This window comes from Vicugna pacos, chromosome 17, assembly GCF_048564905.1.
Source record: "Vicugna pacos chromosome 17, VicPac4, whole genome shotgun sequence".
Taxonomy (NCBI): domain Eukaryota; kingdom Metazoa; phylum Chordata; class Mammalia; order Artiodactyla; family Camelidae; genus Vicugna; species Vicugna pacos.
In genome coordinates this window covers 21,203,436-21,219,614 of record NC_133003.1, presented here as the reverse complement: position 1 = coordinate 21,219,614, position 16,179 = coordinate 21,203,436, and the positions used below count along the sequence as shown (strand labels likewise).

Below are 16,179 nucleotides of genomic sequence, written 5' to 3'. Positions count from 1 at the left end.
GATTCAGGCCAGGCTGACCTTTGGGAGAAATGTGAGCACTGCCCTCACCCACCTTCCCAAGAATATTCGGCTATTTTTAGCTTATTTCATTGGAGATTTGGACCAGGTTCCGATCTCTTTCATCCTGAATTTTGTCCAGTGGCCTTGAGGTTGGGCCTGAAGTATGAGCACACGTACTGAGAGTCAAGGCAACAACTTGATGGCTTCCTAAGTCTGCAGGGCCTGCAGCCCTCACCTGGCATTTTCTCTGGCAGTCAGACCCACCTTAGGAACTGCCCTCAGCCCACTGACAGCACTGAGGAGCCTCTCAGACTTGGAATTGCCGGGACATAGCGTTCCTCCGGAACTCAGGCAGAAGGCTTCGGGCCTGATGCCCGGCCTGTGCTATGTCCAGGAGAGGGGAACCTCTCAGCCTTTCAGGTCTGCGCGTCCAGGGTTAAAGGGAGGCCTTTGAGCCCCTTCGGTCTCAGAGAGGTCTCAGGGGGAAAGCCTGAGGGTGGCGTTCTCAGTTGGAGGCCTCCAGGATCTGGATACTTCCCCCGCCCCACCTAGAGAGCTAATGCTCTAGTTACCAGCCACGCCCCTAGACATCCAGCTCCCCATCCCCCGGGGACCCTCCGCAAGAAGCCAGGACCTGGTATCAGCCTCGTCCCACTCAGGGACCTGCGGCTGCGGCTGCGGATACGGCCAGGCCAGCTCGGGTCCTTAGTCCCAGTTTTTCGGTAACAACTGACTCAGGGAGGAGAGCTCGGCGGGCCACGAGGGGGAGCACAAGCCAAGCCGCAGCGGGAGGAAGGAGTTAAATCTCCCTCCTTGGAGGTCGCTACACCCGGGGAGCGTCCCTTAGGCCCCGCCCCGGCACGCTGACTGGCCCACGCCTTCCCGGTCCTGCCCCGGGACTGGCCGCTGGGAGCGCGCCTCCGGCGTTGCCTTGGTCCCGGACTCGCCTTTCGGGCCATAGCGGCCTCCTGCCGGAGGTGTAGGAGCTGCCGCCTCTGGGCTGCCCTCCAGCCATGGGGCTATCGGAAGCGCCGGGGTGAGTGCAGGGCGGGGCCCGGGTTCCCCATGTTCCAGTCTGCGAGGCGCGGGCCGCCCTTCGGCCCCCGCGCAGGCGCCCGGCTTGGGTCAGCGCGGAAGGGGTACCGCCGAGTCCCAAGCAGGCATTTCCCGCCTGCCGCGCGTCGGTTTACCGCTTTGTCGATCTTACGCAGGCGGCTGCCCAGCTGTAGCGAGGGATGGGGCGGGAGCCGGAGCGACCTCGGCTCCTGCGGGCTGTGCGGAAAGCCGCTTGAGCGCCGTTCGAGGGTTAGCCGGGGACCGCCCGTAGGCGGCTGCGTGCAGAGGAGCCCCGGCCCAGGAAATGCGCGCTGGGGCCCGGGAGGTCGCTGCAAGAGTGTCCATAACGGGAGCCTGAGTCTACCCAGCGATGCAACTGGTCCTGGAATTAGTTCTCCCGCCTTTCAGCCTGCCGGGCCCTCCCAGGCGGGTGGGGCCACAGATTTCAGCCCCGCCTTCCGAGCACGGATCCTGCGGGGGGGGGGCCGGGGGTGGGGGAGCCCTTTAAGACCTCGAGTGACTCACGGAGGAGGGGCGAGGGGGCTCAAAGATCTCTGTGAGACGGCGATGCAGAGTCTCCAAGGATCGTCCTTGCACCCTCTCCACTCCTTCCTCCAACCGGGACATCCAGGTTAGAGGCCTTTTCTAGGTGAGCTCCTGCCACTCGGGTGGGATCCCCCACCTTGGTCAGAGTTTCTCACAGATCAGAACTTTCCTGACAGGTAAAGGCTTTCCCAGCAGGGGAGAGCTTCCCTCCAGGTAAGACTCCCCTTTCTGGAATCCACTACCAGGTGAAAGCTTTCTCCCATTATAGGTGGGAGCCTCCCCCAGGTCAGAGCTTCCCTTAAGTGAGAATCCCCTCTAGACCGGAACATTCCTGGCAGGTGAAAACTTTCCCCCAGATAAGCCCTCCCCTTCTAAGAGCTCCTATTCCCAGGTGAGAACTGTTCCTGGGATAGCTTCCCCCGGGTAAGAACTCCCTCTCCCCACATCTCCTAGATTCCCAAGTGAGATCTTTCCCCTTATTCGGTGGTAGCTACTGGGCAGATGAGAAATTCTCCCCAGGACAGAACTTACCTCACTGGTGAAAACTTTCCTGTCAGGTGAGAGCTTCCCCTTAGGTGAGATCGTTCCCCCTTCAGATGGGAGCTTGCCTTTACAGGCAGAAACCTTTCCTTCCAGGTGAGAGCCACCCCTGGCTTTCCCAGAAGAGGCCTGAACTTGTCTACAGTCTGGACCCTGGGGCCAGAGGCCCAGGGGCAATCTTAGCCCCAAAACTTACCTTCTCTTAGAGCCTCCTCATGTGACGAAAATCTTGCCTAGTTTGCTGGATTCCTTCCTTGCATGTGCTCCCAGACAGCATGCACTGGGCTCATGGGCAGTTGGATAAGGACTCAGACTAGACAGGGATTGGCTGGGGAAGAGCAGGGCCTGAGGGAAGGGGGCTAGGAGGGGCAGTCAGCCTGGGACCCAGACTGGTGAACACTCAGGGCTGGGCAGTCGCAGCTGGGCTGAAGCTTTGGTTGCGCTCATCCTGCTGTCTTCGTGGGGGACTTTGGCCCATCAAGAGTCTGCCACCAGCCAAAGTTCAGGTACTGCCCCTGGCTGGGCGTGGGCATGGAGCCCGCAGGAACCAGCTGGGGGGGTTGGACCTACCTAGATCTTGGGACCTAGAGAAGTCAGGTGGGTGACTTTCTGGTCCCTTGGGGAGGTAGGGCCAGGAGTGCCCTCACTATGTCTCTCGCCTCACCACCCCAGACAAAGGGACACACAGGCACTGCTGTCCACAACGCATGCGATGGAGCTGAGGAGGCGAGACTACCATGTGGAGCGGCCACTGCTGAACCAGGAACGGCTGGAGGAGCTGGGAAGGAGGGGTTCAGCAGCTGGGACCCGCCAATGGCGAACCTGGTTTCGGTGAGGTGGGTGGGGGCTGGGAACCCTGCAGGACTTAGGTAGCACCTGTCCCTAATACCTACCCTTGTGTCTCCAGGTGTTCCCGTGCTCGGGCCCGAGCCCTTCTGCTCCAATACCTCCCAATTTTGGCTTGGCTACCCCAGTATCCAGTGCGTGAGTGGCTTCTGGGTGACCTGTTGTCTGGCCTGAGTGTGGCCATTATGCAGCTACCACAGGGTGAGCCACCCCTGGCCCCGAGGCTGCACCCTTAACCCTTGGGTGGTGACCCTGACCGTTCAAGGCCCTGGCCTGGAGGCCCTGTGGTCTGCAACACCCCCTACTCCAAACCTGAAGCCATGACCCCTGCCCCTGGAACTATGGCCCATGACCTAGGGCTGGGATTCCCTCATCCTTTCAAGGTCCTGTCCTCCAAGCCTACATTGCTACCATTCCATCCCCAGGCCTGGCCTACGCCCTTCTGGCTGGACTGCCCCCTGTGTTTGGCCTCTACAGTTCCTTCTACCCTGTCTTTATCTATTTCCTATTCGGCACTTCCCGGCACATCTCCGTGGGTGAGTGGAGCAGGCCCAGCCTTACAGGAGGCTGTTCACATTCTCCACAGAGGAAAGGGTGAGGGAGGGCTGAGCAGGGCAAGGAAACATCAGGAAGAGGGAGGGAGGCATTGGTGCTGGGCTGCTGGGAGGCCGGCCCAAGGGTCATTCCCAGGCAGCACTGGACCTCTGACCACAGAGCCACAGATTCAGGTTCCACAGAGGCCCTGGCCTAGGAGCAACTGGGCCAGGGTCAGCTGGTGAGTGAAGCAACTCAAGGGGCCCAGACTTGGAACAGAACTGATAGCCTGAGGCAGGTCATGCTCTCTTCCCCATTCCACCTTTTACAAGGGGAGCGGTCCTGAGCCAGTGGACACAGGTCGGTCAAGGTAGATGATGGGGGCTGCACTTAAGAGTCCTTGAACATTTCTAGTTGCCCTCAAGAGCTTTGAACTTAGGGTTCATGTCTGACTGACAGCCTTGCCTCTATTTGCATGGCCTAGTCTGAGGATATTTGTCTAGAATTGCATGTCTCCTGGCCTCTCCCTTAAGACCAGGGCTGCAGGGCAGGGCAGTGTCCTTTATCTTTGAGACCTACCCTGATCTGTCTCTGCAGGCACTTTTGCTGTCATGTCCGTGATGGTGGGCAGTGTGACAGAATCGCTGGCCCCAGATGAGGCCTTCCTGCAGGACTTGAACTCCACAGTCAATGTAACGGCCAGAGACGCTGCCCGGGTGCAGCTGGCCTCCACACTCAGTGTCCTGGTTGGCCTCTTCCAGGTCAGGAGTACATGCCCCCGACTGCCCAACCCAGCCCCAACCCCATCTGCCAGTTCCCCTGAGTGTCGGGCCATCACCGTATTCCCCCTCCATCACTCATACCCCTCTGATCCCACCTGCCCTGGGCTCTGCTCTGGCCACCCCTAGGACCCTCTCCTCCCCTGACTGCCCCATCCACCCCACAGGTGGGGCTAGGCCTGGTGCATTTCGGCTTTGTGGTCACCTACCTGTCTGAGCCTCTTGTCCGCGGCTATACCACAGCTGCATCCGTGCAGGTCTTCGTCTCGCAGCTCAAGTATGTGTTTGGCCTCTATCTGAGCAGCCGCTCTGGGCCGCTGTCCCTCATCTATGTGAGTGAGGGTAGGAGGAGGGACTGGAGGGTGGGAGGAGGAACTGATGGGTGTGCCCAGGACCTTGAGCGCTGGCTGTGACCCTGTCTCCCCTCAGACAGTACTGGAGGTCTGCTGGAAGCTGCCCCAGAGCGTGGTGGGCACCATGGTGACCGCAGTTGTGGCAGGGGTGGTACTCGTGCTGGTGAAGCTGTTGAATGACAAACTACGTCGACATCTGCCCCTGCCGATCCCCGGGGAGCTGCTTACGGTTCGAACTCAGGGTGTTGGGCACGGGGGAAGGGCAAGTGAGAATATGTCCCTGCCACATGGGCATCCATAAGGTATTGAAAGACTAGCTGGAGTGGGCAGTGGTAAGCGTTCCTGAGGACTGGGGAGGCCACAGCATAGTCCCCTACAGCATCTCCCCTTTCCCCAGATGGCGGTGTCTGTCTCTCACCCTTTTGCTGACTTCTCCCCACCTCTCTGAAGATTTCGCTTCAGGCTTCTTCCTTCACCCCCAGAGTGGTTTCTCCATCCCCCTTAACAATGGTGCTGGCACCTCCCTCCCCTGACTCTGTCCTCTCCCCCCAAGCTCATCGGGGCCACGGGCATCTCCTACGGCGTGGGCCTGCAGCACAGATTTGGGGTGGATGTCGTGGGCAAAATCCCTGCAGGGTGAGCTCTGGCCCCAGTTGGGTCAGGGAGGGTTTGGGTGGCCAGGGCCAGAACCTTCCTGTGGCCTCACGGATGCCCCTCACAGGATGCTGCCTCCAGTGGCCCCCAGCCCCCAGCTGTTTGCCAAGCTTGTGGGAAATGCCTTCGCCATCGCTGTGGTTGGGTTCGCCATTGCCATCTCGCTGGGGAAGATTTTTGCCCTGAGGCATGGCTACCGGGTGGACAGCAACCAGGTCTGGGGGATGGGATGAGGGACATGAGGGGGCAGGTGTACAGGGACCCCAGGGCCTAGGGACACAGGGAAACAGCAAACAGATGGGCTGCAGCCAGGAGGGGGGACTGAGGATGGGAGAGCAGGACAGGAGGGGACAGCAGCCAAGTCTTTGGGGACTACTGAGTGAGGATGGAGGTGGGCCTAGACGCAGTGACCAGGCACTGCTAGTGAAAGATCCTCACACCTGGACTCCCCCCTCCAGGAGCTGGTGGCCCTCGGCCTTAGTAACCTCATCGGGGGCATCTTCCAGTGCTTCCCTGTGAGCTGCTCTATGTCCCGGAGCCTGGTTCAGGAGAGCACGGGGGGCAACACACAGGTGGGTTTCAGGTGTGGGCGGGGGTGTGCGTCTGTGCCTCCCCTTTCCCTCTCTCTCCCTACCCCCTGCTCCCCCAGTTCCCCTGTACACGGGCCCACTCCCTGCGTACTCCCACTCCGCAGGTGGCTGGAGCCGTCTCCTCCCTCTTCATCCTCATTATCATCCTCAAACTTGGTGAACTCTTCCAAGACCTGCCCAAGGTGAGCCTGCACCCCCACCCCCACCCAGCCAGGCCTGAGGGCCTTGGCCAGGCCAGGGATGCAGATCAGTCACTCGGGTCCTGGGTAAGGGGGAGGGATACAGGGTCATGCTGTTTGTCAAGCTTGCGATCTCTGGGGTGAAATTTGGAGTCAAGGGTCATGGGTGAGAACTTTTCAGAGTCAGATGCAGGTTAGGTGAGGGGGGCAGGTGGTGGTCAGTGTCACTTGGGGTCATACTGAGACTCTTGGGATCAGCATGGCTGATGCCCAGGCAGTCTGGGTTGTCGGCTTCCAGGCACTTCTTAGTCCCTGCTGCCGCGCTCCTGTCCCCTAGGCAGTCCTGGCAGCCGTCATCATCGTGAATCTGAAGGGCATGCTGATGCAGTTCAGAGACATATGCTCCCTCTGGAAGGCAAATAGAGTGGATCTGGTGAGAGGCCTGGGTGCCGGGGGCAGGAGCAGGCCCCTCAGCCCCAGTGGCCCATCTAGACCCTGTTGACCCCTGCCCTTCTATTTTCAGCTCATCTGGCTGGTGACCTTTGTAGCCACTATCCTGCTGAACCTGGACATTGGTCTGGTAGTGGCAGTAGTCTTCTCCCTGCTGCTCGTGGTGGTCCGCACACAGATGTGAGTCGCCTCTTTGGTACCCTCATTCCAGCTGATGAAGGAGTCCACCCTGGCTTCCCCCAGCTTTCCTACATCTTGAGGGTGACCCCAGGCTCATTAGTACCCCCTTGTCACTCTTTCTCCTAACACCACTCTTATCTCACACTCACTCTCTCCTTCACAGGCCCCACTACTCTGTCCTGGGCCAGGTGCCAGACACGGATATTTACAGAGATGTGGCAGAATACTCAGAAGTGAGTGGCAGGGACTAAGCAAGAGGAAGGCGTGGATGGGGTGGGACAAAAACAGCATAGTGGGGCACTAAGGGTGCTTTGGACCTTGGAATTTCAAGGGAGAAATTTGGGTCTATGACCCTTCCATTCAGAGTATGGGCCTGGGGGTTGGGGGACAGGGTCTGTGTTAGAGGCAGCCGTACAAGCCTCATCCTGCAGAATAGCCTTGGGTCAGGAATGCTGAGCAGCAAGCTCTAGGGCACCAGGATGTAGGGGAGACTGTTTCTTGATCTGATCAGTGGGTTTACTGAATCTCTGTCCCTCATTTACCACCTGAGAAGTCTCATGCCAAGCTCTGGGAACAAAGGTGGGGGCTCTGGAATAAAACCAGATCATTCTGCCTGAGATGGAGCCTTGAGGGCTGAGCACAATATGATGAGGCAAAATGAGGGGAGGACATCAGGGGAGCAGCTCAGCTGGATGGAAAGGGAAGTGGTGGGGAGAGGACATCACTTGGGCCCAAATGCTGAGCAGAGACCTGGAGTGGGAGCCTGACTTGGGTGGGAGCCAGGGAAGGCTTGGCTGGTCTGGCAGCTGAGGTGGGGCCGTCTGTCCACACGCAGAAAACAGCCCACAGTGCAGGGACTGGAGACCCAAGTGGAGGCTGAGAGCCTTTGAAACCTGGCCTGGGTGTTGGCAGAAAGGCAGGGGAAATGGAGCAGGAGAGGTTCAGGATGCCCTGAAGAAAGAAGAGGAAGGTGGCTGAGGGCCTGGCAGAGGGAACAGGATAAGGGGTCAGAATAACCCGGGCAGGCTGGGCCTCTATCTCCCTGGGGAGCAGAGGGTTGGAGGGGACAGATATGGGAGGCACACAGAGAAGAAAGAAAGGAGAACAGGATGCCGCTAGGAGAGACGAGGGCTCAGCCACCCCCAACCCTGACCCATCTGCAGGCCAGGGAGGTCCCGGGCGTGAAGGTGTTCCGCTCCTCGGCCACCGTGTACTTTGCCAACGCTGAGCTCTACAGTGACGCGCTGAAGCAGAGGGTGAGGCCTGGGGTCCACGGAGTAAGTGGCAGAGGGCTCCTCACCTCCCCAGGGTCCACATCCCCTGCCCTGCCCTCTGTTCTAGTGCGGTGTGAACGTGGACCACCTCATCTCCCAGAAGAAGAAGCTGCTCAGGAAGCAGGAGCTGAAGCTGAAGCGACTGCAGAAGGAGAATAAGCTCCTGAAACAGGCAGGGGCCCCTCTGAGCCAGCGACTCCTGCCGCTGACCCCACCCAGCCTTTCCCAGCCTCCTGGCTTCCCACCTCATTCTTCATCCCTCCTCCTCTCTCCCTGATGCTCTCGGGGACCCTGCTTTACTCCTCTGGCAGGTCAAGGCTCTAGAGGGGCCATTTTGTCTTTCTCTCACCTGCTAAGCTGGTGACAGCATGAACTGCCACAGTCATATTCCATTTATGGCTATCCCTGAAGCTGGTCCAAACCCCAAGGCCTTCAGCCTGGCTGCCCTGGGTCCCAAACTTCAGGTCCTGATCCACCTACCTTCCCAAAGCCAGTGGATGACACCAGGCCTGCCTGTCATACGACAGCTGGGCCAGCTCTTTCTAGCCCCCCTCTTCCCCGGCCTAGGCTGCCGCCTCCAAGGGCACTTCGGTTTCCATCAGTGTCAACGCCAGTGTCACCGACATCGACAGCAGCAATGCAGAGGACTCCAAGGCCAAGGTGCGGCTGGAGGTGGGAGAGGGGCCAGCCATGCGCTGCAGAGATGAGGGTGCCCGGGCATGACCTGTGGGGAAATTCGTAGACCCACAAGCTATGGATTCCAGATTGTTGTGCCATTGGCAGGAGGAATGAGGCAATGGATCAGAAGCTCTGTGGGGAGATCTCTAGTGATGTGCCACCCAGTTCTGCTTGTGGCTCTCCGGTCTGTAATCTGAGGTCTAGGTGAAGACCCTGAATTTGTGGATTCCATAAGACCCTGCAGTCTGTGCTCATGGGTAGAGGGAAAGGATGAGGCATGCGGGAAAAATCTGGGATTAAAGGGGACACCAATCTCAATTAGAGGCTCAGGCGAAGTCCAAGATACCTATGTATCCACATGTGTCCACATGTGTCTTCTGGTTTATCCCCGAGCCCCCTGCCCACTCCACTCTGGCTTAAGATGGGGCATGGTCTCCCAGCACCCCTCCTTCTTAAGCATCCCTATTAAGGCTGAACCCGGGGATAAAAGAGCAGGAGATGCATGTCTGCGTGTGCTCCCTGAGTCTGGGCATCCTCTCCTGTGTGTCCCCATGTGTCCCTCCTGTCTTGACATACAGGCTCCTTGTGTCCATGTCCTCATGTGTCCCCTGCATGCCCCATATATGTGGGAGCTGACATTCACGCTCCCACGTCTGATCCTGTGCATCTCTGCACATCTCTGCACATTCTCTGCCTTCACCCACCACGGGCGGCCCTCGCAGTGTGTTTGCTTCCCCAGCAGGGGACTGCAGGGAATGAGCTAGAGGATATGGCAGCCAGGGGTCCAGAAGATGCCAAGGCCCCAGACATGTCCTCACTGAAGGCCCTGGGCCTGCCTCAGCCAGATTTCCACAGCCTCATCCTGGATCTGGGCGCCCTCTCCTTTGTAGACACTGTGTTCCTCAAAAGCCTGAAGAATGTAAGGGGCTGGGGGCACCCCTGAGATGGGCCCTGGCGGGGGGGATGAGGCCTCTCCACTCTGACCCCTTGACAAGGTCCAAGAACCCTCTGAGCCTGATCCCCAGACTCTCTGAGCTCCCCCTCGGACCCCTGCTGCCTGCCTGAGTCCCCACTCAGAACCCCTGAGCCTCCCCCTGAGGCTGGCCCCCCTTTCTGCTGCAGATTTTCCGTGACTTCCGGGAGATCGAGGTGGAAGTCTACATGGCCTCCTGTCACTGTACGTGGGGTGGGGACACCAGGAGTGGTCCAGGTGGGGTGTGGGGATTCCAGCCAAGGTATCTGCCAAGGCACAGGGAGAAAGTCTTTATCTGAAACTGGAGGTCAGAGGTGTCCTGGGAGGCAGAGGTCAAGGGTCAAGTGTTGGAGGTTAGCTATAAACCTCAGGAGTGAAAGTCAAGGTGACATTCTGCTGGTGCCTGGGGGTTGGGTTTCTTGGTGGTTCTGCGAGTCAGGAGAGACCTCTCCTTACCTCCAGCTCCCGTGATCACCCAGCTTGAGGCCGGGCACTTCTTCGATGCAACTATCACCAAGCAGCATCTCTTTGCCTCTGTCCACGATGCTGTCATCTTTGCACTCCAGCGTCTGAGGTCCAGCCCCGTCAGCCCTGTTTCGGTGAGCTGACCTCTAGCCAAGCTCTTTTTGTTTATCTACTGCTTGTCCCACCCTGAGCCCAGTTACAGGAAGTCCACCCTGCCTGGATGGCTCTGAATGGCTCTGCCCGCTGTGGACCCCCTGCCTTTCCCTCCTGCCTTTAGATGAAGCTGCTCCTGGGAGAGGGGGTGGTATGTGTCCTTTGGAAACTGACAGGAGCCTCTCTCCTCTCCCTGGCCAGGTTACCAAACTCTGACCGTGCTGCCCCCTGCCTGAGACTGCTCACATCTGGAGGTTGTGATGGGGTACCCATGAGAACCCCCCAACCCCTGGGCTGCCTCCATGTGTTCCCCAGGAGTCCCCTCCACATGCACACACACACACAACTCAGGGATGGAGGTCCTGGGACTCCAAGTTCAATTCTCTAGGCCTGCGATGAGGCACTGGGCAAGTTGGAGGAGCATACATGGTTTTAGTCTCAGGAATAAAGATTTGTTTGCCCAATGCCAGGCTCTGCTGTGGTTTGGTGGGGGCAGGGGCATGATCCACAGTCCTGGCTACAGACCCTTCTTCTGCCCAAAAGTTGGGGCTGGAGTCAGAAGTTGGGGGGAAGGTGTGGAGAGGGCCGGGTCAAGCAGGGGGCGTGCGGAGCAGGAGGGAGAGCTATGCGGCCAGGCCCAGGGTGGGGGCTTCCCAGGTCCAAGTTTCTCCCCAGCCGCGCACAGCCCTCAGCGCCTGTGTCCTCAGCTATAAGCTAGATGGAATCAGAGCTGCTTCTCAGGAGTGATCTGTTCTCAGGGACACCCGATAAGGTGCAGGGCAGGCAGGGTACCACTGGGCAGCCCCTGGAGGGTGTGGTGTGAACACCTGAGCAACCCACTGAGACAGTGCAGGTGTTCACAGGGGTTGCTGGTCTGCATTTAAAAGTAAGAATGTGAGCAATTACTTTACTAGGGGTAAAATGCCTGTTTGTATAATTAGATCACCTGGGCTTCACAGGGCACTGTTGGCCAAGGACCATGTGTTGGTTTCTGCCGTAAACCACCAGCATCTGGCCAGATGGTCTAGTGGGTAGCAGGGGGCCTTCAGGCCAGCTGATACTGAGTGACTGAGGGCCCAGGGTGGGGGTTGAATCTTTCTGGGCCTCAGTGTCCTCACCAAGCGAGCAGGAATGGTAATAGTACCCACCTCCTGGGTTGCTCAATGAATGTTTTTTTGCTGGCTGGGGAGGTAATTAGGTGTATTTATTTAGTTTTTTTTTTCAAATGGAGGTACTGGGGATTGAACCCAGGACCTCATGCATGCTAAGCATGCGCTCTACCACTGAGCTATATACCCTTCCCCCACAATGAGTATTAAATGAGTAAATGCCACAAAAGGCTTGCGACAGTGCTAGGCTCATGTCACCTGCCAAAACATGAGAGCTTTGCCGTTGGCAAGTGATGACCAGGTGCTGGGCTCGGTGCTGGGCCAGAGGACAGAAGCTAAGCTGTCCTGCCCTGCAACGCACGGAGGCATTCCCTTGCCTGGCTGTTTCTATCCTGACCTGAGTCAGTGCCATGCATCGTGTTCACAAATCATCTGTCTTCCCCACCCCCACCCCCCAACCTCACCCAGGAAGTCAGGGCTCTTTGTCTTCTCTGTTATGCTGCGTCCACCCACCAGGAACAGCGCCTAGCACACGGAGGTGCTTGGTAAATACTGGTTAACTGACGCTTCTGCGCTGGAGTGGAAGGTAAACCTCAAACATAAACTTGCAGATACAGGCAGACCTCACTTTATTGCACCTCACAAGTAGTGCATTTTTTGTTTTTTGTGTTTTTTTTAACAAGTTGAAAAGTTTGTGGCAACCCCACCTTGAGCAAGCCTGTCGGTGCCATCTTACCCCACAACATTTGCTCACTTCTTGTGACAGTGTCACATTTTGGTAATTCTTGCAATATTGCAAACTTTTTCATTATTATTATATTATGTGGATCTGACATCAATGATCTTTGATGTTATTGCTGTGACTCACTGAAGGCTCGCCTGCTGGTTAGCATTTTTTAGAAGTAAAGTGTGTTTGTACTAAGGTATGTACTTTTTTTTCAACATAATGCTACTGCACACTTAAGACTACAGTGTAGTGTAAACATAACTTTTATGTGCACTGGGACACAAAAAATTTGTGTGACTCGCCCTATTGTGGTGGCCTGGAACTGAACCACTGTATCTCCGAGGTACACCTGTACAGAGAAATGCTTTGAAGGAAATAAAACAGGGTCTTGTGAGAGAGAAGGGATTGTGTTACCCAGGATGGTCCTGGGAGGGAGGCTCAGGGAGCAGGTGACACTTGAACTGAAACGCCAGCCATGAGAAGTCTCTTTCCAGGACAGTGCTCCTGGCGTCGGGAGCAGCGGGTGTGTTCAAGGAACACCTAGGAGGCCAAAGCACAGGCACCTCACAGGCCAAGGGTGAGCCTTTAAGCTTTATTTCCACATTTTTAGCATTCACTCTGTTGTCGCAAGGACTATGGAACTGAGCTGGGTGGAGGGGACCAGAATGCTCTGTGCGCTCTGCTAGGGGCGGGTGGAGAGCAGCATGGGGAGCTGTTGGGGTGAGAGTTTCAGGGGTTGGATGTTAGGTGAGGAGGTGGGAGAGGGGAAAGGAGGCACTTCTTCAGCCCTGGGCCCCAAGACGCCATCCTCCCAGCCCTGGAACAAATCCCCTGTCCTATACCTTCTGGCCAGGTGGCCCCTCATGAAAGCCATGGGCCCAGCTGGAACCTGCTGCCTAGCCTGCCCCCGGGGGAGGGGTGTTTGCCTGTTGCCAGGCACCCGGGTTCCGGCCCCTGGCACTTGCCGCCGCCATGGTGCAGGCACAGTCTTTCCTGCTGTGGCTGCTTCTGCTAGTGATGCCTGTCCACACCCATGCCTGGTCACGGCCCCTGTGGTACCAGGTGGGGCTGGACTTACAGCCCTGGGGGTGCCAGCCAAATAGCCTGGAAGGTTGTGAGGGCAGCCTGGGCTGTCCCGGCTATTGGATGGGCCTGGGGGTGAACCGCATCTACCCTGTGGCAGGGGTCACGGTCACCACTGCCATGATGCTGATGCTCAGCCGTGTGGTGATGCAGTGGCGGCGCTCACAGGCTACTAAGAGTGAGGTAAGCCTGGCACTGCTCTGCCCCGACAGCCTTCTACCTCCACCCATCCTCCCACTCACATCTTGTGGGCCTCCTGCTGCCCTCCCCCCATCGCTCACACCCCAGGGTCCCTACATTGTCCTCAACCAACAATCTCTGACCTCTCCCCATGGATGGTACCCTGCCCCTATCCTCCCCCTTTAATTCCCCTACTCCTCATCTAGCCTCCATGGGCCCCTATGACCACACTCGCCCACAACAGACCCTCTGTGATCCTCCGTCACCCTAAGTCCCCCTTCCCACCACACTTCTGTCCTATTCCTCTGTTCTCACTCCTGCCTCTTGGTCCTATCCTCAGCACCCACAGGTGACTGCTGACACCTGTGTGCCCTGGAAACGACGGGGCCCTGTCTCAGACCGCGCCCTGCTCCTTGGGGTCCTGCATATGCTGGATGCCCTCCTGGTCCACATCGAGGGCCACCTGCAGCATCTAGCCACCAAGCAGCGAACCCAAATAAAGGGGACTCCCACCTAGAGCGAGTGAGCCAACATCTGCCTCTCTTTGCCTGGTGGCCTGTTGGGGAGGGGATGGCCTGAGGCTCTGGGCCAGTCTCAGGCCCATGTGTCTTGTTCTCTCCAGGCCTGTCTGGCCCCAGTGCCATTTTCCTACTTTTAGAGCCTCAGTGCCCAGGACGGCTGGGCGGGCAGGGCCGCGGCTGGCTCACAGTGCTCCACGGCCCCCATCAAGTGACCCCTCTTCTCTAAGGATCCCACTCACAAATACAGCTGCTCCTCTGGGGCTCCTCAGGGGCCCCCAGTGTGGTGGGAGAAGACTTGGCCATCAGGGCAGACTTGAGTGGTTCACAGAGGGCAGCCCGGAGGCGGTGACCACCTGGCTGAGTCAGCTAGGGCTCCTGGTTGAGGATGGTGGGTCCAAGCTGGGACTGGGGGGTAGAGGGTGGGCCCTGGCTGCCATCAACTTTGTGACATCTCAACATGCTTTGTCACTCAAATGGCCCTTGCTCTAAGGCCCCTGGAAGCGGGGTGAGGGCTGAACCTCCCCAAAGGGGCCCTCACCCCCTTCCTCTCTTCCTTCTACCATAGGTAGTCCCGGTTGAGCAGGTACTGAGGCCTATGCATCTGGAGGGTTTCTGTTTTAGAAAAAGAATACAACATTACGAATTCAAAAACAGAGATAATTAAAATCAGAAAAATCATGACCACGTACACATTTTTAAAAGTTGACAAATACTACAACACAAAATCCAGAACAATAACATTTTTGTGGTGACTTCCTGATACATTTCTGTAATATTTCTCCTCCGTGTTTTCTGGCTGTTCTCTCCCCGATGGCCTCGACATAGGATAAGGATTTCACAATTTGGGGAGAAACATTTTCTATACGGAGAATAGAAAGATACTTCAGTCTTTCTTCTATCCTGGTTGATTGAAATTTGTGATTTAATTATTGATAGTTTAGAAAACTAATTTCATGGTGTCACATAAAAGGTCTGGCTTGTTTTCAGTTTTGGGAAACTGTCATCAACTCTCTGTCCTATAAGAGCTGTATGATTTGGAAGAATTTTCCACAAATGAGCTTCTGGCTCCACACATTTCAAACCTTGTTCTCCCTCCATAGCTCATGATTTTTCTAGCATTGAGTATGGTGAGGGCAGGGTCTAAATGCAGCAGGACCTTGCACTTATGTTTTGACCAGGAGCTCTAATCCAGCAGGAGGTTCCTGGAGGCCATTCCTGCGCCAGGACAGGAATAATAAGTTGGCTGTATATAGGAGTGAAGCAAACCACATAAACATGTCCCTCTAAACCCAAACCAAGTATGTCCCTATGATAGACTGAGAGATGTGCCACCTGGGTTCCCCTTGAAGGAAGGCCTGCTGTTGCCAGCCACTGAGAGCATAGCCAGTCTTCTCTCTCCTTCAGATGTCAATCTTAAGAACCATCTTGGTAAACAGCCTCATCTCCCTCTTGGAGTCTGCTTCCCAGAGAATCCAAGCTGGGACAATCCACCATCCTCCCAATCCACCTCTTGGACCCCCAAAATTATAGCCTCCTGGTGTCCCCCATATGAGAGGAAGTGGACTGCATGGGAGTCTGACTGGAAAAGGACAGAGATCCTAAGTAGATGGAGTTAGATGATCATAACCTTGCAAGTTTTCCAAAAATACTTGAGCCCATGGACACCCGACTAGAGCTCCTCGCAAGGCCTGGAAATGAAGGGTGTTGAAAGCTGAGCTTCATCAGCCTCTTGTTAGATGCACTTCTATATTCTACAAAGTTTAATAAGCACTTACTGTTTGCTAGCCCTATTGTGGATGGCAGGATCTGCTGATGTACAGAACAGAACTGGCTCCCCCTTCACCCACTCACAATTAGGGAAGGGTGGTGGCAGCAGTGAAACAGGCTCAAAAAGGCAATTACTCTGCAGAGAGGCATGCTGACAGGTTGGGGTGGGGCAGGTGTGAGCTGACGGCTGGAACCTGAAGGATGAGTGGGGTGATAGGAAGGGAGGGTGCTCCAGTCAGAAAGATAAGCACATACAGGGGCCTGGTGAAGCAAGAGAACTTGACCTATTCCAGAAAGTATATGGTGGTCAGGATTTCAGGTGGAAGAAAGAGGTATGGAGAGCAGGAGGGAGCAGCCTCCAGAGGGGCAGGAGTTGGTGCCTCCCAGGGAGGTGGTGGTAGGTAGAATAATGACCCCTCAAGATGTCCATGGAGCGGGGAAGGAGACAGTTCAGTGGTAGAATGCAAGTTTAGCATGCATGAGGTCCTGGGTTTAATCCCCAGTACCTCCATCAAAAAAATAAAATGATAAAAAATCTAATT

At 56.7% G+C, this 16,179-nt stretch overlaps 2 protein-coding genes across 10 annotated transcripts; both read left to right on the top strand.

Moving 5' to 3' along the window:
* The first annotated feature begins 644 nt into the window (after positions 1-644).
* On the top strand, positions 645-10,715 carry SLC26A6 (solute carrier family 26 member 6). Of its 8 annotated transcripts, none has more exons than XM_006196273.4 (21): positions 694-1,036; positions 2,815-2,973; positions 3,050-3,189; positions 3,414-3,524; positions 4,120-4,283; positions 4,469-4,633; positions 4,731-4,883; positions 5,208-5,290; positions 5,376-5,523; positions 5,767-5,880; positions 6,003-6,080; positions 6,415-6,510; positions 6,601-6,707; positions 6,871-6,940; positions 7,871-7,963; positions 8,049-8,153; positions 8,549-8,641; positions 9,399-9,578; positions 9,782-9,836; positions 10,095-10,231; positions 10,452-10,715. In XM_006196273.4, exons 1-21 carry the CDS (start codon positions 1,014-1,016, stop codon positions 10,464-10,466), a joined length of 2,289 nt encoding a protein of 762 aa, XP_006196335.1. In that variant the 5' UTR covers positions 694-1,013; the 3' UTR covers positions 10,467-10,715. The 8 variants fall into 8 exon arrangements, with proteins under 8 accessions (XP_072797327.1, XP_072797326.1, XP_006196335.1 ...); XM_015234980.3 differs by having other exon boundaries at positions 697-2,648; XM_015234968.3 differs by having other exon boundaries at positions 701-1,036; positions 9,402-9,578.
* Positions 10,716-13,032: 2,317 nt separating this feature from the next.
* On the top strand, positions 13,033-14,551 carry TMEM89 (transmembrane protein 89). 2 transcript variants are annotated; one of them, XM_072940797.1, is made up of 3 exons: positions 13,033-13,352; positions 13,690-13,871; positions 14,436-14,551. In XM_072940797.1, the coding sequence occupies exons 1-2, from the start codon at positions 13,059-13,061 to the stop codon at positions 13,864-13,866; spliced, it is 471 nt and encodes a 156-aa protein (XP_072796898.1). In that variant the 5' UTR covers positions 13,033-13,058; the 3' UTR covers positions 13,867-13,871; positions 14,436-14,551. The 2 variants fall into 2 exon arrangements, with proteins under 2 accessions (XP_072796898.1, XP_006196583.1); XM_006196521.3 differs by lacking the exon at positions 14,436-14,551 and having other exon boundaries at positions 13,690-13,887.
* Positions 14,552-16,179: the final 1,628 nt, after the last annotated feature.